This window comes from Pararge aegeria, chromosome 10 (assembly GCF_905163445.1).
Source record: "Pararge aegeria chromosome 10, ilParAegt1.1, whole genome shotgun sequence".
NCBI lineage: Eukaryota > Metazoa > Arthropoda > Insecta > Lepidoptera > Nymphalidae > Pararge > Pararge aegeria.
In genome coordinates, this window is record NC_053189.1 from 16,355,106 (window position 1) to 16,382,008 (window position 26,903).

The following is a 26,903-nucleotide window of genomic DNA, read 5'->3' on the forward strand; positions in this document are numbered from 1 at the left end:
TTACTGCTTTATCCCGGTAGCTAGCAAATTGTGATTACACAACCGACTGGAGCGTGGGCTCATACTCTATATGCTACATATTTGTACTATTTTATAGGAGACATGTATTAAGGAAAGGGCCAGTAATAAGCGGAATGATGAGGATGACTTACGCTTATCACTTTGACGGCCGATTGGCGCAGTTTGCAGCGACCCTGCTTTCTGAGCCAAAGGCCGTGGTTTCGATGAATGTTTTTCAGTGTCTGGGTGTTTATATGTATATTCTAAGTATTTATGTATGTAATTCATAAAAAATTTCATCAGTCATCTTAGTACTCATAACACAAGTTACGCTTACTTTGGGGCTAGGTGGCGATGTGTGTATTGTCGTAGTATATTTATTTATTAATTATTTATATATCTTTCTTCAGCCATGAAGTTCACGTATATTTATTTACCCGCGTTGGAATTTACAAACAAACCGACATACCCACATATAGACTGCATAATTTTCATTCGATTAAAATTTCTGTAATCTTATATATATTTAGAAATAAAATGTTTTCCCTTGTTAAAACATAACATATATCGCTCTATTTACAAATTTTCTATATGGTGTACAATAAACGTAGTTATATTCATTCATTCAAATATTTTATTTTAGGATACAAGCTATCGTTGTTTAATATTTCTACAAGATTGCTTCGGTGGTTATGGAAAAAGGTAACAAGCGTAAAGATATAAACACAAATTCGCACTTATTATGTTAATGCAAATAAAGCCATTCGAAAATCCGAATCTTGTTACGTGAACGAAATTACCTGTCTTATATCGCGTTGCTAAAGAGGAAAACTGTGTCAAAGCCTAAACACGTCGAGACGCGGCACTTCGTTTTAGTCCTCTGGGAGGCTGATAGCATTGGCGTGGGAACAGGCTCACTCAGTTCAAACATTATGCATACAGAGAGGTGAGAGAGGCCCACTCTGTCTCCGCAATATTTCCCTACGGGCCTATAGGATATTGTGATGGATATGGCTTTACTATTTCTGCCTGCAAACACCTACAGTCTATGAAAATACGGACATTATTTAGTAAGAAGTAATCCCAACCGACTTCTTATGAAACCTGGAGCAATACTAAACAAAAGTTCTGCATTTTTTAAATACGTGGACTGAATTTGAAGTCAGCATATATGTTATCAGAATTTTTAAAATCTCACTTGTTATGTGGGTACAAAATATACAATGTTTTAATCCTGGTAAAAGCAGAAGTACCTACCAGAAATTTAAATAAATATACTTAACCATCTTAAGCTTTGAAGAAACAATTTCTAAAGCCTCTATGAAATTCTAAAATAAATTGCGATTTTAATAAATTGAGATTCTGATTGCTTATCATCGTCGAAAAAGTAAAATGAAAGCATAGATTATTTGAAGTTCAACTTAAGTCTACATTCTCTATTGTAATTATTAATAATATTCTTCATTATATATATAATATACATATTTACAGTTAAAACGCTTACCTAAGCGTCACATAATCTATTTTATTGTACTTGGTAGATGGGAAAAAAGGAGCTATCAATGGCAAATAAATCAGATCATAGATTAAACCTTGTAGACACGTCTCACGGGAAGCGGTAGCAACAATGGCGTAGATAATGTACCTAATGTGTGCAACTAACCGGTATTGTTTAGAATAATTGTGCAAATTCAGTGTTTTGAATTAGAAGATCGTAGTTAGGAGACAAATATAATACGATAACCGATTTGATGTTATCTTGTAAATTATAGTAATAAGCCACAGATAAACATAACAAAAAACAAAACTTTTTAACAGTAGGTATAACACTTTTAAAGGTATAACATATTTTACCTTGGTATCCTCATTTATTGTTAAAGTGTCTTTCTTACGTGCTGTACGTACGTAAATATGTATTTTTTTTGCATAGATAGATTTTTGTTTATCAGTTTAAATGATTTTTAGTGCCATTTATTTTTAACGTGTCTACCCAGCTATCAGTGGCTGTTAAGTAATAAGGAATATCCGGACATTAGTAGTAAGCTAAGAAACAATGCTATGCGTATATACTTAGTTAAACAATTTCAGTAAACCTTGTAGCTAGGTAAAAAGGAGCTATCAATGGGACTAAATCAGATCATAGATTAGAGCTCGCAGACACGTCTCACGGGAAGTAGGAGCAACAATGGCGTCAATGAACCGGTATTGTTCGGAATTGTGCAAATTCATACAGTGCTTTTAATTAGATGGTAGATATGAATAACGGGTATAATACAATAAAAACATAGATAACATACACTTTATCGCACTCAAAATCGTTAAAACAATACAAAAGAAGAAATAAATTTCCACAAACATTGGTATGCAAAGGCAGTCTTATTGAAAGCAATCTCTTCCAGACAACCCTTGGGAAAAATGATTCAAGCGTAGCGGAGCAATATACAAAATATACTTCCTAAAACATATTATACCGACTTCTATAAATATTTATGAAAACATACGTTAAGTATAAAAATATACATACATTAAATTAAAGAGACATCTAGAACATGAAACTGTTCTACTGCTAAAATTGGAGTTTTGACTTGACTGAAGTTTGTAATCCAGATAGATTACATGTTGAAATAAACCCATAAAGCACTCTTTACCAGCGAAGAGTTCCGGGAGTTGGGAGCTTTTTTATTGGAAATATCCTCCTCTTTCAGAATCTTTTTTTAAATTTCTTAATAGAAATATTAATAGTTTATGAAGTATTGGCAAAAAACGAAATGCCATTTTTTTTTCATCTTCAATTGTTTATAACTTTTGCAACTTTTTATGTGCTAAAACACGCTTTTGGAACATTTTTCTAGGCGCCATTCCGGATCCAATGAGCTAACGCACATAATTTTAAGAGCAGTATCTCTATTTTGTACCATTTTTAACTTGTCGACTAGACAATTGCAATTTAAAAAGACGTGTACAGACTTACTTACTGCGTCAAAAGATCGCGGGACAAAGCTAGTGATTTAAAAAAAAGTTTCTTCATCACATTTTTGTAATCAAAACTGGCTCTTACAGTCCCAGACGCAAGATAGAGATGATGAAAACGCACGTTTGAGGACATTATAATGTCATTATAATGAAACGTGATCATTGCGAGCAATTATGGTCGTTTTGGCTTATCATCTTCATCATCAACTCATTACCGACCAACTACAGGGTCTCGACTTAGAATGAGAAAGGTTTAGGCTATAGTGTACAACACTCACTAAGTGTAGGTTGGTAAACTTTACACGTACTTGAAAACATTCTGGAGAACTCTCAGCAATGAAGGTTTCTTCACGATATGTCCCCTTACTGATGTTTAATTTTCGCACACGAGATTCCGGAGTAATTCCTATATGCATAGATTTTGCGTATCATTCAACAAACTAAGTAATAAAAATGATAAAATGGATCTTTTTTGTACCAATGCAACCTCTGCGCGTAAAATTATGGCTAATGGATTTTTTAGATCTTCTAAATTATGTTAGTAAATCTGCTGTTTAGGACTTATCAATCATTTTAATTACTTTCGCAATATTTTAAGTAGCTTTAACTTCTCAGTGGTGGTCATTCCTATTTTTAGACTTACACTATTCATAAATCTTTTAACTTTGTACTATACCGTGTGAGCATTTTCCTTTCTTACTATGTAAACTCTATCTGTGAAAACTTGTAATTGGCTATACATGATCACTTTACTTTCATTTTTTATTTTTTCTTATTAGCTGTAAGTTTTCCTGTACAATAAAATAAATAAATAAATGATGAAACGCACAGAATTCCGCAAAGTTAGAGGTGCGTGCGTTGTCGCGAACTCGGTTCACCGAAATGGAAGCCGAAGCCTGTGGGTACACTGGGCTATCAGCGCTACTATTTTAGTTGCAACGCGTTAATCCAACTAGAAATTAGGTTAACGGCAAAGAAGAAACAGCTCGGAGACCACACACATTCATTATAATAGTCATATAACTTATACGTAAAATGGTATTGTTTGTATTGTGCAAAACCAATTCGCTACATCACTTTATTTACTTCGCGGAGAGATCCCAGCGGGCGTGACAAAAGCGATTACATCGTTAACATGCATGTATGGTCTGTTTACAGTAAGATTAAATTCAGGTTTTATTGTGTGACTAAGTTGAGAGTAACCCTTTCAATTTTGAATTTAGATTACGTTTTACTATTCAAGTTTATCTGTGTAACTGTCAAGAGCTTTGATTTTTGTCTTTGTTCTATCGACATTCGATTTGAGTGTGAGGTTTCAAATTCTTTTTATTCGCTTCCTTAAATGAAGGTCAGATTATTCAGGATTCTTATTTAAATAGCAAAAAGCATTCGGTACCAGGGGGCATAAAATGTACAGGATGTTCCTTTCTTCAGAATTTATAACGGAGTTCCGATTTTAAAATAACCTATTCGTTTCTTTGTTCGTTTTTTCGTCCTTACCTCGCGTCCTAAGTAAGCAACCAGTCAATTTGACTTTTGGCATAGTACAAAGAAAGTGATTAACATAGGATACTTTTTATGCCACGAAAACGAACGGTTTTTACGAGATTTATAAAAAACATAATAAACTCGGACGAAGAACGCGGGCAACATAACTAAATTACCCGTAATTGAAAGATTTGATTGATGACACTTCTGATAACAGAAGAAGAGTTGTAAATTACAGTCAGTTCTTTAATTAAGGTTTAAGTCGCAATAAAAATAAACAAAGCAAATCTTTAACGGCATCGTGCTGCTATATTTCATGAATTATTTTCTCACGTTCATTGTCAACTGTCAAAGTGGTGAACCGGAGTGTTTTCATACGGAAGCAATAATATCGTAAACGCACGGAACCACGCACAATGCATGATAATTTATGACACTTTCGAATAACATCTAGTGTAGCGATCGCTTTGTATCACACTAATAGCAGAAACTCGACTTTATCTTACAAAGTTTTAGTTTATATTTACATCTAGAGCTAGAGCTTCTACCTCCCTTTGGGGGGACCGAGTTCGATGTTAGTTCGAAGTTAGAACAGAACTTTTCCGAGTTTCACAGAGTTATGTGCATTTTTAATTGAAGGCATTTGAAACATCACTTGCTTTAAGGGTAAAGGAAAACATCGTGAAAACATAGTCAGTGACCACCTTACCGACATGCTTCAAAATGATTTAGCGTTCCGATACGATTAAATGCATAAAAGAAAAAGGAGTTTGGGGTAAGATTGTAGTGAAGACCATTTTGGGATCAAACCGTACCTATAATTCTTGTGTATAAGTTTGATTTTAATTTTAGTGTGCGTATACCCAAACAAAATTTCCTTTTCTTTTCTTTCCTTCTTTCTTTTTCTTTCTTTCGATGCCTGCCTGAGAGTGCCCCATAACGTTATCAGGGGTGTGTAACTTACCAATGCGCACTTGGCCAGCGTGGTGGACTATGTCCTTAAACTGTCCTTATTTTGGAGGAGACCCGTGGTTTGGAGTGGGTTGATAATGCTGATGATGATATAGCCTATACCACTTCTTCCTATCTAGGTGATAAAGAACGTGAAAATCGGATTAGCAGTTCCGAATAGGTCGGAGAACCAGACCAAAATTAAGACCTAGGTAATCATGTGAGGTTCGAATAATTTGATACTTGGCATTGCCAATTTGAATTTTCTCTTATCCTGGTGAGAGGATTTGACCTTGGTCAGTGACCATCCTACCTGCTTCCAATTGATTTAGTGTTACGATACGACACCCTGCATTAACCGAGAAGGGGTATGGGGTAATAACGTTTACACCATCATATCTTGCCAACATATACGATTGTAGTAACATACGACAATTTTTCTGCCATTTTCCATTATGTTACGTGACTTAAATGTTGGGGTCACTTAATCCCCGCAGATTTAACCTTTAGCAAAAACTAATCTATTTAACTATTTCCCATTGATGGTAATGATGACTGTGCACGTAATAGAGCTATGAACTTGTCGCCTTTCACTCGGTGCAGTCAGTTTTTTAGAAACTGCCGATTTCCTCATAGATTAAAGAGATTAAGCATATTTACGAGCATTTCCTTGCAATGGATTCATTATTTTTTTGTGTCCAATGATTTAATTCTACTTGGTTCTTTACCCTCTTTTTGTATCTTTAACGCAAAAATGACGGGGTGTTATATTAATAATAATAATAATCTTTATTGAAAGGTATACACCCAGTTATTAAAATATAAAAAGATAAATTAAAAAACAAAATAATAATAAATATATATAATATATATATATATATATAATAATATAATTATAAGTTATATATATAATTATAAGTTTGACGCGCGTGTGTGTGTGTGTGTGTGTGTGTCTTGCTGTGGCATCGTAATTACCGAGCGGAGTTTTGATTTTGTTTTTTTTTTGTTTCACAGCTGAATTTGTCGGTAGTTTTCTTGATAGTCTGTGCCACAAAATGGCGCATTACATATTTTTTCACGACTCCCTTAATATGGGTATCAAATGAAAGGGCATGACTAGTAGAATACTATACACAATGCCAAATTTCAAATCCATGATGGCCACTACAACAATGTGGTAAATTTAATTTTTTTCTCTACTGTACTGTAATAATGTACACTATATAGAAATTAGAGGGTTTTAATTTTTTTTAATTGTAAGTATCTACGGTATGAAAAATTTAAACGTTAATTTCGCACCCACAAATTTGCTCACTGACTTCGAACAGATTTGTGCGATTGCAACCAACCCACACAAGGTATTAAGCTACAAATGAGAGGCAGTATCCAACCATACATGTCAAACGCATAAGTCGCGGGAATTATGGCACCGAGTCGCTAACAGCAAAACCAAGAAATTATCCAACTAATAAAAATCGTTGTATGTGTGTCGTATGGTAACATACATTCTAATTTCATGCCAGATTCCTATCATTTCTGCGTCATAATAATAGTAATGATATAACACAATCACGTGCCTACTGCAATGAAAGTAAAAGTTACTTCATATTATGGTTATACGCTTTTGATTCTAACATTATACATTAACGCGTTCGTTAATGCAGCTGTATTAAAGCTTGATGTTGAGCATTCGATGTATGCAAGCTTTAGGATATAAGTTGTGCAAAGATATATTGCGGAAAGTGAACTATGACCGAGGTTTTTTGTAGCTTATACTTGTATGTAGCTATTGTGACTTGTATTTTAGGGTTCCGTAACCATACACTGAGTCTCCGCTGTATGTCCGTCTATCCATCCGTCTGTACATCTGGCTGTCCGTCCATCTGCCGACTTTAAAGGAGTCTACTATTTAATAATTATTAAAGTTAGTCAGTGAAAATGTTTGCTGCATACTTGTTATTATGGACTCTGTGATGGTCAATGATGAATATTAAAACTCCTTAACATTATACATTATTTGTTTTGAGCTCTCTTAAAAAAGGTAATGCATGCGAATTTCAAATTTTGTCACATATACTTAAAACTCCATAGTAATAATGGGGTTATTCTTTTTTTTTCTCGTTCGAAAATTGGTTTACAAAAAGTAGATTTAATGCTAAAGACTTTTCTACCAGCCAAAATTCGAACGTGCGAGAAAAACAAGTGAGGCTGTGGCCAAATAAATAGCCACAATAGAACAGACAGCCAAAATAGACATAATATATATTTATATATAATTTATATTTAGCTTATATTTGACTACATATATAACTTAAATTATATATGGTTTATAACGCACAACATATGCTATAATAACTAAAACAACAAGTCTTTCTCGGTAATAATAATAAAAATAGTAATTGGGATTTTATCCATCGAAGTGTTGGTCATTTTAGCAAGTCCTTTTTACACGCTTTGATTTTGCATTGGCACGTACCTATATTGTTATTTACTTACTATGTAGCGGTACGGAACTCTTCGTGCGACTTTAACTTACACTTGGCCAATATTTTTTCCAATAATAAAAGTCTTGATATAGGTTCGTGTCAAAGATGATGTGAATAGGCGACTTTCGCGTCTTTAACAAAGGGTTAGCACATTCACGTAAGCTACGCCACATGCGGCCAAAATCGAATCTATACTAATATAATCAATGCGAAAGTTTAGATGGATGTTCGTTATTCATTCACGCCAGAACTGGATTAAATTTAGTGCAATGATATATTATAGATTATATGCGGTGATAGCCTAGTGGCTAAGGCGTCGGCTTTCCTTTCGTTGAGAACGCGATCGAGCTCTGACTTTTCGGAGTTATGTGCGTTTTTAATTTAAGCAATTTAACTATCACTGGCTTTAACTGTGAAGAGATACATAATGAGGAAACCTGCATGCCTGAGAATTCTTTGTAATGTTATCAACGGCGTGTGAAGTCTACAAATCTGGTCTTGGCCAGCGTGGACTACGTCCTAAACCCTACTTTTTCTTGCCTTGTAGTGGCCCCAGCAGTGGCGTGCACAGGGCTTTTGACCAGGGTAGGCATAAAGCAGAAAGATGGCATAAAATGGTAAAATTGTCCTCCTATAAGTAAGTATAGTAATAATATAAAAGTTTTAGGGTAGGCAGTGCTTTTGCGCATGTATGAAGTGCACAACGCTGAGTGGGCGGGTAATAGGTTGATGTGGATGGTGATAGATTATAGTATGAAATAGCTATGAATCTAATAACCCAGAATGATGTACGGTCTCTGTGGGAGAGATTTGGTTTTGTTTCTTCAGAGCAGAGATCGACATGGTTTTTTGCATAGCGGTAGCTTGGGGGTCAGTGAATAACATCTCAAAATTTCCACGAGAACGAAGTCACGGGCACCAACTAGTAAAACATACGTGTACAGTATTGCCATTTATAAAAAAAAAACAATCGCTGTCTACTTTGATTAGATTTCCCGTTTATTGAAAAAATGTATTACAGTTTGTCACTATAAAGAATCGCCATTTGTTTCGCTAAACCGCTAAATGTATTACGTTCTTTGGGTAGGCAGTATTTTAACTAACCATCCTATAAATAGTGCCTACCCAAAGTAACTCGTAACAAAACACTAATGAGACTATTCGCATGTTCTTTACCCACTGACGTCTCTTCTTACCACATAAGACTGGTTGCGCTTTACAAATAACAGCTTAAATTTTGTACTCATGAAGCTCCAGATGTGACATACGTGTGAGACATACGAGAACAATAAATAATAAGGTAATTTTAGTAATTTTTATTTTAATTCCTTGGACACTCGTATTACAACGCCACACTGACAGCATCAAACTGGCGTCAATCAATTAAAGGAAATACAAAAGTGACAGCAGCATGTACAGTGGTAAGAGAGGTCAGTGTCTCTACGGTATGTTAAAAAAAGCTCAGCGAATCTTCCTCTTTTTTGCGTAATCGGTGAAACAAGATTTTACTTCTCGGAAAAGAAAAATACAATTCTCATACTTGAATATTATTTGAAAGTTCCTTGAATAAGACAAAGGTCAGCAAGGTTTGCTAAGGCTTTATCAAATTCTGTAGCAGTTTGAATTGCTATTCAAATGCGAACTTCAAAGGCGGTGTTGGATTCAGGCAAATTGGAAACTTGAGTGGGGAATTTAAATATTTGCCTCTGTGTGGTTGTTAAGGTATCCAAGAATTAATCCGTAGCTAGTTCACTTACCTAGCTAAGTACGTATAGCTAACTATACCAGTAACGGGTTGATGTTGATGATGACCTCCTAATCATCCAAATCATCAACCCTTTGTTTAGGTATCGAGGAATTAATCCGTAGCTAGTTCACGTACCTAGCTAAGTACGTATAGCTAACTATACCAGTAACGGGTTGATGTTGATGATGACTTCCTAATCATCCAAATCATCAACCCTTTGTTTAGGTATCGAGGAATTAATCCGTAGCTAGTTCACGTACCTAGCTAAATTCGTATAGCTAACTATCCCAGTAACGGGCTGATGTTGATGATGACCTCCTAATCATCCTCATCACCAACCCTTTGTTAAGGTATCCAGGAATTAATCCGTAGCTAGTTCACGTACCTAGCTAAGTACGTATAGCTAACTATCCCAGTAACGGGTTGATGATGGTGATGACCTCCTAATCATCCAAATCATCAACCCTTTGTTTAGGTATCGAGGAATTAATCCGTAGCTAGTTCACGTACCTAGCTAATTACGTATATCTAACTATCCCAGTAACGGGCTGATGTTGATGATGACCTCCTAATCATCCTCATCACCAACCCTTTGTTAAGGTATCCAGGAATTAATCCGTAGCTAGTTCACGTACCTAGCTAAGTACGTATAGCTAACTATCCCAGTAACGGGTTGATGATGGTGATGACCTCCTAATCATCCAAATCATCAACCCTTTGTTTAGGTATCGAGGAATTAATCCGTAGCTAGTTCACGTACCTAGCTAATTACGTATAGCTAACTATCCCAGTAACGGGCTGATGTTGATGATGACCTCCTAATCATCCTCATCACCAACCCTTTGTTAAGGTATCCAGGAATTAATCCGTAGCTAGTTCACGTACCTAGCTAAGTACGTATAGCTAACTATCCCAGTAACGGGTTGATGATGGTGATGACCTCCTAATCATCCAAATCATCAACCCTTTGTTTAGGTATCCAGGAATTAATCCGTAGCTAGTTCACGTACCTAGCTAAGTACGTATAGCTAACTATCCCAGTAACGGGTTGATGATGATGATGACCTCCTAATCATCATCATCATCATCAACCCGTTACAGGGCACGGGTCTCCTCTCAGAATGAGAAGGGTTTAGGCCGTAAAACTCTGGCCAAGTCCGGAATTGTAGACTTCACACGCCGTTGAGAAGACTATGATAAGAACACTTAGGCATGCAGGTTCTCTCAAGGAAAACCTTCACCGTTCAAGCAAGTGATATTTAAATTGCTTAAACTAAAAATGCACATAACACCGAAAAGTCAGTGGTGCGTGCTGGGGATCGAACTCGGCCTCCACGAAAGGAAAGCCGAAGCCTTACCCAGGCTATAACCGTATATCACCCACCTACTAGCCAAAACTCTGGTTACCCAATGACCTCGTTACAAAAACGTCTTACGTATCTGAAAAAGTAGTCTAGTTGCTGAACATAGAGCTCTTGCATAGTTCTTGACCTGCTTTTAAGAGTTCCATCAAAATCGATTCAGACTTCCTGATAGGGATATGCATTTACGATGGCTTAACGTACTCTCTCGAGTAGACACTTCCAATTTTGTGACTCTGGACGGCCACCGATTGTAAATTTTTAAACTAAAAACTAAATACAAGATACATTTTGACCGCTGATTTGAAAGCAAAGAAGAAAATAATTGGTTGCTCAATACCCCTTATTGATTGAACCGGTAATGGAATCTGGGCAATAATAGCCCAGCGGTAATAAAAGCACCACTGCACCAGAAAGGTCATATCGAAACTAGGTGTACTCTACAGTTGGCGCTGATATTAAATCCCATTGTGTTTAAAGAAAGGAGAAATCTCTCGCGTCGTTAGTGAATGGGAACATTAAGGTTTTGCGACAGTCGTTCTGGTAATGACAAAAAGGCTACGAATTACCTACGCGGAAAAAGCGGTTCAAATTCCTTATTTCTTGCAAGACAGCAATAAAAACTAACAAAAACATGACTGTTTGTCTGTCTTGATACAAAAAGCTAGAGATATGCACCGTGATTTTTGTACTGTAGACCATCGATAGCTTTTAGATCTATCCTATCTACCGTAACTCTAAATAATGTTGTTTTAATTTTGTTATAATATATTTATAATATAACTGTAACTTATTATTTGTTTTCTGCTTATATGCTTTTAAGAAAACATTACACTTAAATAGAATAATCAAAATTTCAAAAAAGGGTGTATTACTGTAATTGTGTGTAAGTGTTTGTAAGTAAATCTAATAAATAAATAAAATACATTAATATTCAAACATATATTTTTGGAAGAAGCTGATCAAGTGAAGTGCCTATTCGCATATTTTTATGTGCTGCATGAAACGACCGAAATTGATTGAATTGATACCAACGCCGCATCGCGCCACTGACACTCGATGTAGGATGCTTCTTATACACCAAACTATTAATTTCATTTGCTTTATATTTTTTATATTTACCAATAAGTAGTAGAAATTGGACAGAATTATATTATACTTAGGTTTTAATATTATTGTTCACGTAACTATTATTTTTAGTAAGCATGCTATTTCATCTGAGAACCTGAAGGCAAAAGTAAGTGAATAACATAACAACTTTACTACTTAGCTTTTACCATTATTGAATTTATCTAAATTACTCAATATTTGTATATAATACGCTATTTCAACTGAGAAAGCTATGGACAAAAACAATTTCACAATAATTACTTTATTACTTTTACTATTATTCTATATGATGCCATATTGACTCAAGTCACGAGTATCTTCGTGAGTAGATTGTCTGAGAGTCTTCGGTTGTTTTCTGTGCAAAGAATAAACAATTATCTTCCCACATACCAGACTCTATCATATAATGTACAAAAAAAGTTTTCACTATAATCGTCGTAGGAGACAGTGGAATACTAAAGCTGGGAATTATACAGTGTGTTTAACTTTAGCTTAGATTTTTCTTTGGATTTAAAGCAATAATTAATATTGATCATTATTAAAGACTATAGTCTTCGAACAGTGCGTGTTGCCAGTGATGACTTACGGATCAGAGACATGTTCGCTAACTATGGGCCTCATAAGAAGGCTCAGAGTCACTCAGCGGGCGATGGAGAGAGCTATGTTAGGAGTGTCTCTACGTGATCAAATCAGAAATGAGGAGATCCGTAGAAGAACTAGAGTTACCGACATAGCTCAGCGAGTTGCGAAGCTGAAGTGGCAATGGGCGGGGCACAGAGCTCGGAGAACCGATGGACGTTGGGGTCTTAAGCTGGAATGGCGACCCCGCACCGGTAAACGCAGCGTAGGTCGGCCCCAAACGAGGTGGACAGATGACATCAGGCGAGTAGCTGGGAGCCGTTGGAGGCAAGCGGCCCAGGACCGTGCATTGTGGAACTCCCTACAAAAGACCTATGTCCAGCAGTGGACGTCAATTGGTTGAGATGATGATGATGATGATGATTATTAAATAATATTTCAACATGAGTGCAATGCAGGATTGGGATAAGTTATACAACGTATCGAAGTGGCACAGCGCAGTGGGTAGGAGCTCGACTTCACTTTCGGGGGGCTGAGTTGGAATCCCAGCAGTAACTTTTCTAAGCTATGTGCGTTTTAAGAAATTAAAAATATCACTTGCTTCGACGGTGAAGGAAAATATCGTGAGGAAACCTGCATGCCTGAGAGTTCTACATAATGTTCTCAAAGGTATGTGAAATCCACCAATACGCAATGGGCCAGCGTGGTGGACTACAAAATCCCTTCTCATTCTGGACCCGTGCCTTGTAGTGGGTCGATATGATGGTGATGATGATACAACATATCCTTATAGTTTTTGTCAATCTCCCTAGCGGAGTTGTGAGCGGTGTAGTTTTAAGTGGGAGGTCCCGGATTCGCTCCCATAAGTGACGTTCCATATAAATGCTACCAGTACTTTATAGAAAGAACGTAAAGTTACTGGAACTATATTCAACAATGGATCTACCACTTGATATGATGATGACGATGAAGTAATAGGAAATCATAAACGGCATTATATAGCGTAGATTTAAATCGCATCAAACCTTTACTATGATATAATTGACTGTACATAAAATATATATATAACCTTGATGTGGGTATTACTTTGGGAACCATTTAGCTTATTTTGCTATCGTAGAAACATTATTTTCTATTTCATAGAACAGAAGTGATTGATGTACATAAAATGTCATAGGTACCTTCTTCGAATTATAGAAATTACGTCTGCATTACCACTTTTTAGTGGCCAGTGTGGTAACTTACAAATCTATTACATAAAAACATCGGTCCAACTACAAGTCTGTAGGTTAATAAATGATAGAAAATGTCACCTTACGTAACATCACACAAAAGACTGGGGTTTTTGAAAATGTTGGTTCTTTGTGGCGATAACTCTCACGTCACGCGACTTTCGAACGAAAGACGTAGAGAAGTGTACGTGTTGGTTCGTATTGGAAATTGGACATGAATTCTTAATTAGTCGTTTTTTTTTTCAATATCTCCTAGGATATAATAAAATATAGTAGTTTATTTTAAATATATTTTAAGGGGGAGTTATTAAGGGCTTAAAGTGGGTCTGATTGGTCTGTGTAATGTAACACACCACTGCTGCGTCGCAAGTATCTTTTTTTTTTAACTTGGCCTGATACGCTACACTTAAAATTCTTAATTCTTCTTCTTATTCTTTTTTCTTTTTAACCGATCAATTGTTGATCGTCATTTTTGCCGAATAATTTGTTCAATATTAGTAACGATCAATAAAATTGGGCAAATTTTCAGGAAGTCGACAGTTCTCATTGATGGGTAAATCACAACATTTCGACAACAATAAACAAAAGTATATCAATTTTATCTTTCTTATATCTTCAAAAGAGGAATTCTTGTATATATATAATTGGAATCTCGGAATCGGCCCCAACGATTTTCAAGAAATTTAGTATAAATTATTTAGGGGGCGATAAATCGATCTAGCTAGGATTCATTTTTAGAAAATGTCATTTTATTTGTGTTTTCCGGTAATAACCGATTTGGTGCAGACAAAGTTGCACGGGTTATTGTTAATATGTCATAAGTCGTGAAGACGCATTTCTATAGATAAACCTTCAAGAAACGAATCGTTCATGGTACAAAACGGTTTATTAGGTATGACTTATTTAACGGATATCAAAGTAGATCTAAATTTGGCGTATATATATTTTACATGCTTTCCCCTTTTGACCCCAGCTTGTTTTGTACTGTCATGTTATATATTTAAAAGCATGGCTACCTTTAAAACCGGTTACCTTACTTTATTAGATTTTTACCGTGGAGACTCTTAAATATTTTATTTATAAAAAAACACAAATTAGATATTACAGCTATACCTACATCATTATGTTATACTGAGCGCACATCGAGATGCGCGTGCGCAGGTTACGTCACACCCGCTGCGGAAGTGTGCATAACCTTGACCTTCTTTTCCACTTTCTATTTGTGTTTAATCACCTGCTTTGCATTTGCATACAAACGAATTACTTTTCCAAACTTTTCGTTTATCTATGTGGTGTTATGCATAATTAACAACTGTGAGGTGTTTTTTTTAAATATAAATCCGTGCGCGTGCTTGATTTTGTGACCTTCACGAAATTATTTGTTTTTCAGATTTTTACAAAGCCACGAATTTCGTTTTCAAAAACAAGTCACTAAAAAAAAGAGTTTACTAGTTTATGTGTGTTTTAAAATATATATTTATCAAAATTATTCTAAAAAATATTTTGTAATGTGTGAGTGGGATATATATTATTTTTTATTTTTTTTATGTTTCGGGACCAGATATATATGTATTAACATAATAGGACAGCACTTGTGCACTTTAATATTTATAATGTAAAGTCCAATCCTTTTAAATTATTTTGCATAAGTGTCGTGACAAAATTAATGCAAATTAAAGCCTCATTGCATTACAGCAGTGTCTAAAGCATCATTCAGCGTAGTGATTTAAGAATAGGTTGATATTGGAAGTTGATATGTGAGACACATTATGATATCAAGCCTTTACCGCCCCACTATACGCACGAGTCTTCTCCTACAATGAGAAAGGTTGAGGCCGTCGTCCACCACGCTGGCCCAGTGCGGATTGGTGGACTCCACATGCCTTTTGGAAGATTATGGATAACTTTCAGGTATACAGGTTTCCTCACGATGTTTTCCTTCTCCGCTCAGGCAAGTGATATTTTAATTGGTTACACAAAACATGCACATAACTTAGAAAAGTTAGAGGTGCGTGCTGGGATTCGAACTCGGCCCCTGAAAGTGAAGTCGAAGTTTGCCCCACTAGACTATCAACGCTTTAGAATTGTGTGTCAAAAAATCAAATAGAAATCAATCTACCTCAAATTCAAAGTACTAGAATCAAATACTTGCCGCCACGGTCAATGGCCTAACGCATTCATTCCGTTCGATTCCCTTTATCTGGGATTCGAGCTCACAAACACATAGCGAGACATATGGATCTACTATTCCTAGCACATCTAAGCAGCAGGGGAATATAAATCACATCCAATACACATTTCAAAAAGACACGTTCGAGAAATAACGTCTGCTAAGAATAATTTGACAGCCATGAGGACAAACGCGTCTGCCGTCTATCCCTTTTGCAGCTTGTATTCAATGTTTCAATTTTCTCTATGGATTACAAACGAGGGAGGGGCAATAACTTATATAGTGATTAGTTGTTGCCCGCGACTTCGTCTGCGTTTGATTTTGTTTTTGATGTGGCATTAAATTTAGTAGTAAATCTTAAAAAAATTAAAGTATTCAATATCGCTAAGCCTTAAATGAGGGATTTGCTGCTGTCCGCTGAGGAGTTCTGTCCTCTATCTCAACCCACAGTTTGGGCCAAATTAAACATATATTACAACCTCTATAGTACAAAAATAATTATTTAAATCGGTTATAATTTGTCGGAGTTATGGTGTAAAATCGTCAAACACCTCCCTCTCTCAAGGAACCGAGCTTAATGTCGGGATACAAAGTACCCTATATTACTTCTAACACTTCCAAGAATATGTGTACAAAGTTTCATGAGGATCGGTTGAGTAGTTTTTGCGTGACAGCGTAACAAACAAACTTACATTGACATTTATAATATTAGTACGGATAGGTATGTTCTTACTTTGACTGAGCTTCGATTCCAGAAATTGTTTCGACTAAACTGCAGTAGTAAGTAGCAGGATTTTGTGGCAGAGATCGTCCGGGGATCTGTTTGGTGTGGAGTATAAGGATTGAAGAAATTATAAATTACACCATACAAATTCTCCTGATTTTCACGGAGTATTGCTATACTCCGCGAATTAGGCTTAATTTTCATGATATATCATGGATTTCTTAAAATCGAGAGGCTGTTAGCCAAAAAGTCTAACTGACCAGTTGAGGTTATCAAACTTTCCTGGTGCTGTGGTAAGAGCTGTGGTTTTATAAGCGAAGGTCGCGGGTTCGATCTACGGCATGGGCAATATAGAAATTTATAATGACTGAACTTTTCTCTACATTAGTTACTAAGCTACCGAAAAAAACGTACCGCCCAGCGATTTTGCTTTTCGGTACAATGCCGTATAGAAACCGACTGTTCATACTCCCTAAAAGGTAAGCTCGATACTATCTTCTGCACCACAACTGGTGAGATTGCAGTCAAGAGCCAAACTGTAGTGGAATAGAAAAATTTAGGCCATCACATAAGTCGGTGGAAATAAAAGACAAGTTCAACTTAGATCTTAAGGCCCCGATCTTCAGCAAATGTAGTGAGAGCGAGGGAATACGCGTTTATTAGTAGGCTTTGGTCCCTAATCCCATTTTCGTCTAAGTTCCATATAACACTTGAAGCCTGGGTCGTGACGTAACCTGCGGTCGGGGCGTGGTGACGCAACGATTGTGCGGCGTGTTGCGGCGTGTGACGATGGCCTTACGGGTGTAATTGTCTAGGGTGACCAGACGACTCCAAAATCGCGGGATAATCCCAGGCTCCTTTATATAGTAAATGCGAGAGTGTGTTTGTTTGGCTTAACGTCCTGACTAAGTCACCAAAATCTTGATTTTTGGCATAGAGTTTGCTAAAACGACGGTGAGTAATATAGGCTACTTTTTATCCCAGGGAAAAAAGGTTCCCACGGGAATCTCTTAATAAATGCGGAGGTATTAACGCGGGCAATATATATATATATAAATACTACTGTTGCCCGCGACTTCGTCTGCGTTTGATTTTGTTTTTAATGTATTCAGTATCGCTAAGCCTCATATTATATCATAGCCATAGTAGTATATATATATATAACATGTGACTGTCAATTAATTATAGACAAATAATTTGCAATCAAATGAAATTGCGACTATAATTAAAGATCTAAGCTATGCTATCTCTTAAGTTGGACCAGACTGCTCACGGTGTGCCAATTTAATTTAAAATCGGTTAAGTAGTTTAGGAGTCCATCGCGGACAAACATCGTGACAGGAGATTTATCTATTATATATATATTAAGATATATATTATCTTAATCAATGGCTTGTTGGTCTAGTGGTTAGGAGGTACAACCACGGTCACAAGGATGTAACTTACCCGAAATGGGCAAAAAATTGGGTTTTAAAAAATAAACTCCCGGTTTTAGAAAAGGGAGAAGAGGAGAGGAAAGCTGGTGAAGAGCTGTGATAAGCGATAAAAATAAAATAGATTTTAAGCAAAGAAGTATCATATCTCCGATAGAGTAATGGCGTATCTGAAGATAACCAACGGAATGCAAAGCAATGCCAAAACGGAAGGCAGTGCTCCGTGATTTCTGCTGGCTCTGGTGATTTCTGTTTTAATGCCACTTATACTTTTGAACATGAATACTCACACATGTGATCAGATCTTTAGAGTCAATGGCAGCTCACTACATCATTATTTTAAAGACTCAACCTTAAAAGAGAGTAAAGAATAATAAGATAAGCCTGAACGTTTCCAGCTTATTGAAAAACACAGCAAAGGTCTCTTCTCTCACAGGCCCACAGGTGGCACATTTGATGCGTACATAAGAATTACACGGTAGTGAGTTGATGGCGATAACCACATTCGTAAACTTAAAACTAAAGCTACGAGGGTTCCAAACGCGTCCCGGTCTAAGAAGAAGCCCACAACAAACTAAGCCGGGTGTTTTTTTTTTTTTTTTGTTATGACCATCTCACAATGTCATTTTAAATTATTAGAAGAGCAACCTGGTTAGAGCAATAATTTACACCCAAGCTTTTTTATCGTTTACGTAGTCCTTTATACTATAATAGGACTTTTCTATAAGCTTACGTTTAATACAAACTTTTAACTTTTTAAGAGACATCTCCAAGATGTCAATTGGTAGTTTATTGTAGAATTGTATGCAATTTCCTTTAAACGAATTATGAATTTTATGTAACCTAGTATATTGCACTGTAAGTTTATTCTTACTTCTAATGTTTAAATTATTGCAGTCACATTTTTTCTTAAATTTAGAAATGTTTTTATGAACGTACATTAAATTTTCAAATATGTACTGACTATACACTGTCATTATTTTAAAATCTTTAAATTTATCTCTCAATGACTCTCTCGGACCCATATTGTAGATAGAACGAACAGCCCTCTTCTGCAGCACGAAAATAGTGCTAATATCAGCAGCATTACCCCAAAGTAAAATTCCATATGACATAATGCTGTGAAAGTAACTAAAATATACCAGTCTAGCAGTTTCTACGTCGGTCATATGGCGTATCTTCTTTACCGCATAGGCAGCAGAACTAAGCCTGTTCGATAAATTATTTACATGAGGGCCCCATTGAAGTTTAGAATCTAACGTTATTCCTAGAAAAACTGTCGTATCCTCCAGTTTCAGTTCCTCATTATTAAGTAGTACAGTGGTTTTCACGTGTTTAACATTAGGTAAAGTGAATTTTATACACTTGGTTTTTTTCCCGTTAAGAACCAAATTATTAGCTTCAAACCACTGTACCACTTTAGCTTTACGTCGTCAAAAGCTAGTTCACGTCGATTTACTTTAAAAGTCAGTGATCAGCAAACAGAGTATCATCGGCAAACAGAACTATCCCGTGTTTGTCCTTGGCAAGGTAAGGAAGGTCATTAATGTAAATAAGGAACAGAAATGGTCCTAATATAGACCCCTGTGGGACACCTATTTTCACAACTGATCCATTAGACCGTTTTCCATTCACGTCGACTTTCTGAATTCTATCGCGTAGATAGTTACTCATTAAGTCTAGAGCTACACCCTGAATTCCATAGTGGTGTAGTTTCCTAACTAATGTTTCGTGTTGAACACAATCAAACGCCTTAGATAAGTCACAGAACACACCAAGTGCATCACGTGACTCCTCCCAGGCTTCAAATATGCTTTGTATTAGCTCAACACCTGCGTCGATTGTTGAGCGACCCCGTGTGAAACCAAATTGCTTAGTATGAAGTAAATTATACTTATATATATATACATACTAGCTGTTGCCCGCGACTTCGTCTGCGTTTGATTTTGTTTTTATCGTATTCAGTATTGCGAAGCCTTAAATGAGTACATGTGACTATCAATTAATTATAGACAAATAATTTGCAATAAAATAAAATTGCGACTATGATTAAATATCTAAGCTATCCTATCTCTTAAGTTGGAGCAGACTGCTCACGGTGTGCCAATTTAATTTAAAATCGGTTAAGTAGTTTAGGAGTCCATCGCGGACAAACATCGTGACAGGAGATTTATATATATTAAGATGTATATTTCATATTATATTTAAAAAACGCTCTTTGAAATGCTAGCTTTGACTCTTCATAGAGTTCAAAAGCAAAGCAAAAAAAAAGACTGCAAGTATATATATATATACTATACATAAATAACCCTTCTAGATTTGATCTCGTACAGGTCTCTACTCTCATAGCTTTGGCTCTGGAAGTTGGTCCAAAAAAGTCAAATGTCAGCAAATGTAACATAAATTGGCTTTGAAGTTTGGGACACGCCGCTGTCATGTCCCGAAACAGTATTTGAAAAGATGGCCGCCGGGTACTTGTGCTCATATTGTAGAGACGCCTAGGTTGCGGTTTATTTGGAACTTTCCACCGAACGGAGAGTGATGAGCGAGCATTTAGCTATTTATCCTTTTGTGGCACTTAAATGCATTCATAGTTCGAGTTAATGACTCCATTTTACAAACGTTTATGTTGTATGCCGATTTAAATTGCACAGAAAACTTTTGATGGCACATGGGCACATACAATTTGTTTACATACATTGTACAAAAATACAAATTAATATGACAATTAATATGTGAAAATGTATTTTTTAAATATATTTCAGCATATATTTTAAATTCTATCTTCAACAAATAGGCATTACAAGTTATCATTAGAATCCTAAATAGAAAAAATTCTTAAATTGATTAACTCAAAGTATGTTTATAATAAAAACATTACTTTTGATCATCATTTGATTTGACCAGACTGTTTATAATAATAGGCAAAGATAAAGTAGTTTACTAAGTATGATTCTCACTCCCGTTTTTGAACCGTTTTTCTTGTTTTTTCTTTAAAGAATATTCACGTGTTTTAGATTTATCGAGAAATAATTATGAAACACTTAATATTTTTTTACAATAGCTCGCATATGAATCCTGGAAGTGATAACTATTTGTGATAAGGTTCAGTCATTATAAATTTCTATATTGCCCCTGCATTTTGCAGGAAAATAATTGTTGTTTTGCCTTTGATAAAATAAATCGATAGAATATATATATATATATTATATATATATAAAACTTAACCTTTTTAGTGACTCTAGAAATTTTTAAACTTTATAGTGACGCTCATAGTACTAGTTGGGATATTTAAAACTGTTATTCAGGACATAAATGTATTTAAAACATGATAGTGGCATAATGCACATTCTGATCCAATAAACCGAACCATTTCACACGAGCGGCCGCATTGTTTCAGCCTGATCTGCTGTGGTGTAAAAACCGCTAAAACACGGCCAATGTCGAAATACGTTTGTGCTTTGTTCGTATGGAAATCATGCGAGGAATCTGAATAGATTGTTCAGTTTTTCAGACAGCGTGGAAGTATAAAATGCTTAAAGAAGTGTCAGGTAGCTGAACTGTGCAACAGTTTGAAATCAGGATATGAAATATGCTAAGCTAAAGATGGCCGAAAGTAGAATGCTTAGTCAATCTAATCCGAAACTAACAGATGGTAGATTTTTTTTAGTAGTAGTTAGTTGCTTTTTCTATTCATCCTGTAGAAAAAGATAGCACAACTGAATTCTGGTGTGACATTTAATGATATTGGATTAGATTGATTTTTAATTTATTTTAAGATTATAGAAAAGTCCTATTATAGTATTAAGGACACCGTTATCGATAAAAAAGCTTGGGTTTGAATTATTGCTCTAACAAGGTTGCTCTTCTAATAATTTTAAATGAAAAGGTGAGATGGTGATAACAAAAGATAAACCACACGGCTAAGTTTGTTGTGAGCTTCTTCTTAGTCCAGGACGTGTTTTGAACCCTCCTAGCTTTAGTTTTAAGTTTACGAATATGGTTATCGCCAACATGTGACTACTGTGTAATTATGTACGCATCAACAGTGTCACCTATGGGCCTACTTGAATAAATATATTTTTGACTTTGACTTCGACTTTGAAGCAATTTTGAAACGTCAAGTCTGTCTGTTTGTACCTGGTTCAGGACTTTAAAAGATTGTGTGTCTACGGTATCTCGTTAAAAGATAAAATTATTTCCTTGTGGATTCTTAATTCCTAGTACATTGTCATCATCGTCAACCCATTAACAGACCTCTACAGGGCAAGAGCTACCTCCCACAATAAAAAGTCCATTCCGTACTCCAACTTTCTAGCCCAGAGTATTGTACATACTATGAAATATGAATTAAACATCTATCTTTGACGGCCGATTGGCGCAGTGGGCAGCAACCCTGCTTTCTGAGTCCAAGGCCGTGGGTTCAATTCCCACGACTGGAAAATGTTTGTGTGATGAACATGAATATTTCTCAGTGTCTGGGTGATTGTATGTATATTATAAGTATTTATGTATATTATTTATAGAAAAAAATATTCATCTTAGTACTCATAACACAAGCTGCGCTTACTTTGGTGGCTGGATGGCGATGTGTGTATTGTCGTAGTATATAAAAAAAAAACTAACACAACACATAGGAAATACTATATGTGATGCCAAGAAACATTCATCAAGTCTAAAGCTTTGGTTAAATGTACAGTAATTATAATACTCTGTTTTCTACTCATCACAACGTAAACACTCTTTCCGTTATTCTTAAGGGTTAAGAATTTTTTTTAAAAGTTAAAACGTAAATTAAAAAAAATAATATTATAAACTTTTCTTTTCTTAAAATAAACTGTACACCAAATAGGTATGAAAATATTGTTTACATTATATGAAACGTTGGTAAAAATAGAACAAATATAAAAAAAAATTGTCATAAAATAACGCTTAGCTTCACTACATTAAAAACATCACTTTACTAAATAACTTATCGCCAGAACAATCATATGCTATGACGAGTAATAAAATCACATTTTCTAAGAAACCTACTTCAAAAATAATCTTTTTCATCGCCCCCCGGAGGTTTGTAACCTTTAAACATCTCACTCATTTCGAACCGCACCTTAGGTGATACTTTCTGATACAAAAAATCTTATCCAATCAGTAAACATAAAAGGAGAAAATGTATAGGCGTAATTTTCGGCGGTTGTGAGAAAATTAAGAGAAAATTGTATCCATTTGGAAGCTTTAATACGTATTGATTTGTTAGTCAAACAATTAATTAGAATTAAGTTTGAAATCCATAGATGATTTATGAACTGAATGGTTACATTTTAACGATCTATGACGTATCCGTACTAAATAAAAAAACCACCAATCTGTACCAAAATTTGTTTCAAATTGTTTGTATGGTGTAGAGGCAATTTATATATTTTTTTATAGATATAATTAAGCAGGAAATAGAAATTGGCAGGAAAATAGCGTTCTCCGCAAGATTTTAAAAATACTGAAATAAACTCTGATAAAGTCGCAGGCAACAGCCAGTTGTATATAATAGCAAATGAACAACCGGTATTAATCGATAAAATTAGTACTCAAGTAATAAACAAAATACTAAATAAAAATTAATGATAAAAATAAAACTCCCTATTACAATATTACAATATTGAAAAGTGAAACTGTTTGCCCGCATTACAAAGTTACAGATATAAACCTTTGATCTGAAATGTCTAGACAGGGTTTTGGAAATTTACATTTTGTGCTAAAAATAAATTGAATTATTTAGGGATGGATCTTCATTGGATCGAGAAAAGCATTGGATTTACAAAATACCAAGTTCTATAAGATTTACATGAGTTGATACGTTTTAAATTACAGTTTTATGCAAAATTTCGTTTACCAGCACAATTTAATAACTTTTTTATTGAAATAAATTAATTATTTTCTAAAATATAAATTTAAGATGTAACGAAATTATATAATTATTTCGTGAAATGAGCAAAACAATTAGGGCGTTGGGATTATGAATTTGTTAGTGTTACGAAAACGTGTGTGACATTTCCGTTGCAGTTTAAATATTTAATTCAGTTTTAAGTATTTCCTCATAACGTTTGTTTTATTTAACGGCGATTATTTTATTTTGTATAATTGAACCTATTTGAATAAAAAAGCTGTTTACATCTGCCACGTTTTCAACATTGGACTGATTAATAATTAAAGGAAATGCATGCATTCTGGAGACTGCCATAGGTTAGGCATGGTTATTATCTCAGACGCATTCGAAAACAAAAATCCAGGCATAATAAAATCGCTTAGTTATAGGGCTGATAAATCTCACATCATTGTAACCAAGCCTTAATTAATACTTCTTTTAATTTTTTTAATCATTGTTTTTGCTAGTGTTGTTTCATATTGTACTTTTTTTTAAATTAAATATTAGGATGTAGTTTATTTGCTTTTTCTAACTTTTTGTCTCATGTACTGTGCGTCTCTCTTATATTTTTGCTTCTTGTAAGATTATTAGAATCCGTTATTAAATGAAAACATCGACTTACCATACTTCTTAGGTGCACCATCTTGGAAAAGCGAGCCCGCCTTCTGCAAGCAAACAGTATACTTTATCCAACGATCTCACATTTTATATTTTAATTTATATGAAAAAAAAAATAAGAATAATTGCAATAACTCTGCGGTCGGACTTCTGAAAAACCTTACAATAATATTTTTCCCCATAATTAGGTAAATCACGACTTTGAAATTATGACCGCCCATGTAATTATTATAGTGCGCGAACTTTGTATTACAATTCCGAAAAGTAAATTTCGTTTATTTACATCAATTCTCTATGTTTTAGATATATAAATTGAATAATGTGAGTTAATGTTAACTCACCAAAAAGTCACCAAATCCTCAGTAACACAAAATATCCAGTCACAAAACTTTTAGAAAGATAAGTTAGTTTTTTTTTATAAAAAAAAAGAAAAGAACCGCGAGTACGCGGCTGGGTTACTGTCTGTCATGCGCTGGCGCATCTTCGCTATATATGTTAGCCCCCCTCTATGTGCCTACTCAGATCTGAAGTATCTCGACAGATTTCATCCGCACCACTTGAATGCTATTCTTTCGGTTACCAGATCCATTTCTTTCACGTATACGTACACTGTGGAAACAACTTCCACCTGCGGGGCGTTATAAAGTTAAATAAATAATAAACAAATAAATAAATAAATATACTACGACAATACACACATCGCCATCTAGCCCCAAAGTAAGCGTAGCTTGTGTTATGAGTCCTGAGATAGCTGATGAATATTTTTTTATGAATATAATACACATAAATACTTATAATATACAGATAAACACCCAGACACTGAAAAACATTCCTGTTCATCACACAAACATTTTCCAGTTGTGGGAATCGAACCCACGACCTTGGACTCAGAAAGCAGGGTCGCTGCCCACTGCGCCACTCGGCCGTCATTAAATAAAGGATAGAGGCAAACCCCAATAGCATTCACCACTAACAAGAAATTAAATTAGAACATACGTTATTTTTGTCTAACTTAGAAGTAAGGCCAAAAACTTGGGAATGGGTTTATTTTTTTTGCCTTTACTTTCTAAATTTTATGTTTTTTTTATTCCGAAAAGGATGCTTGTAAGGATTATGGATAGGTCTTATTTGAATTTTGTATACTGGTTGCGTTGTTTTTGGTCACCATGTAGTTATATATGATATTAGTTTAACTAAATTTTTTAACTAATTTTCAGCGTAGGTAATATTATGTCCAAGATGTACTAAAGATGAAAAATAAATTTGTTTTCAACGGCCCGGACGTTTAAGCACATTCTTTTTTTTTATTGCCAGATTCTTTATGGCCTTGAAATCTATTTTGTGATGTAAATTTTGGCACCTTATATAAAGAATTACGTTGGGGTTAAGAGTTTGTTACGATAAGAATGTTATAGAGAACTAGTCGAGCGTATATAACGGGCGTATAGGAGGTGTAAATGATCGAGCTGTATATCTAGTATGTAATATATGTAGTGTAGTTAGCATTTTATTAATTGGGTTGGCTGGAATAGCGACCCCGGTTAACGCAGCGTTCGTCGGCTTCGACAAGGAAGGAAACAAGCAGCCCGGGACCTCGGAATTGAAAACTCCGTACAAATGACCTATGTCCAGCAGTGGGTGTTGGTTGAAGTGAGAATGATGATGATGATTTTATTACATCACTAGCTGTGTCGTTGATCTAGTCGTTAGCATGCTTAAGGACGGATCACGAGGTCCTTAGTTTGACTACCGGATGGGGTCGTGAATTAGGTCATTCTGTTAAAATTTTCGATCCAGAGTTGGAATATTGGTAGTTTAATCTTCGTTAACCGGTCACTCCCAGCTATTATCATCAGTGGCGTGCACTTCATACATGCACTAAAGAACTGCCCACACTAAATTTTTCACATAACTCGTATCGAATTTTCCATTTTATGCCATCTTACTTTTTTTATAGTTATAATTGACGGACCAAGCTTCAGGTGTCGCCACTATGCAGAGCATGCAAGGAACACAGCCACCCTGTGTCAGGTCCTGAGCCACCTGAAACGTAGGTGTTAAGCCTCATGTGCTTGTAACCATAGCGGCAACCGCGCCCTTCAGACCGAAACACA

The 26,903-nt window shown here is 35.4% G+C and overlaps 1 protein-coding gene across 1 annotated transcript in view; it reads right to left on the reverse strand.

Annotated features, from left to right (window-relative positions):
- LOC120626887 (glycine-rich cell wall structural protein 1.8) overlaps positions 1 to 25,193 on the reverse strand; it is a 34,825-nt gene extending 9,632 nt beyond the window's left edge. Inside the window, exons 1-2 of the mRNA XM_039894670.1 lie at positions 25,131 to 25,193; positions 24,794 to 24,836 (exon numbers count right to left, since the gene is read on the reverse strand). Coding sequence (XP_039750604.1) covers positions 24,794 to 24,814 — 21 coding nt within the window. The 5' untranslated portion in view covers positions 24,815 to 24,836; positions 25,131 to 25,193. The remainder of the gene's footprint in view (positions 1 to 24,793; positions 24,837 to 25,130) is intronic.
- Between the last annotated feature and the right edge of the window lie 1,710 nt (positions 25,194 to 26,903).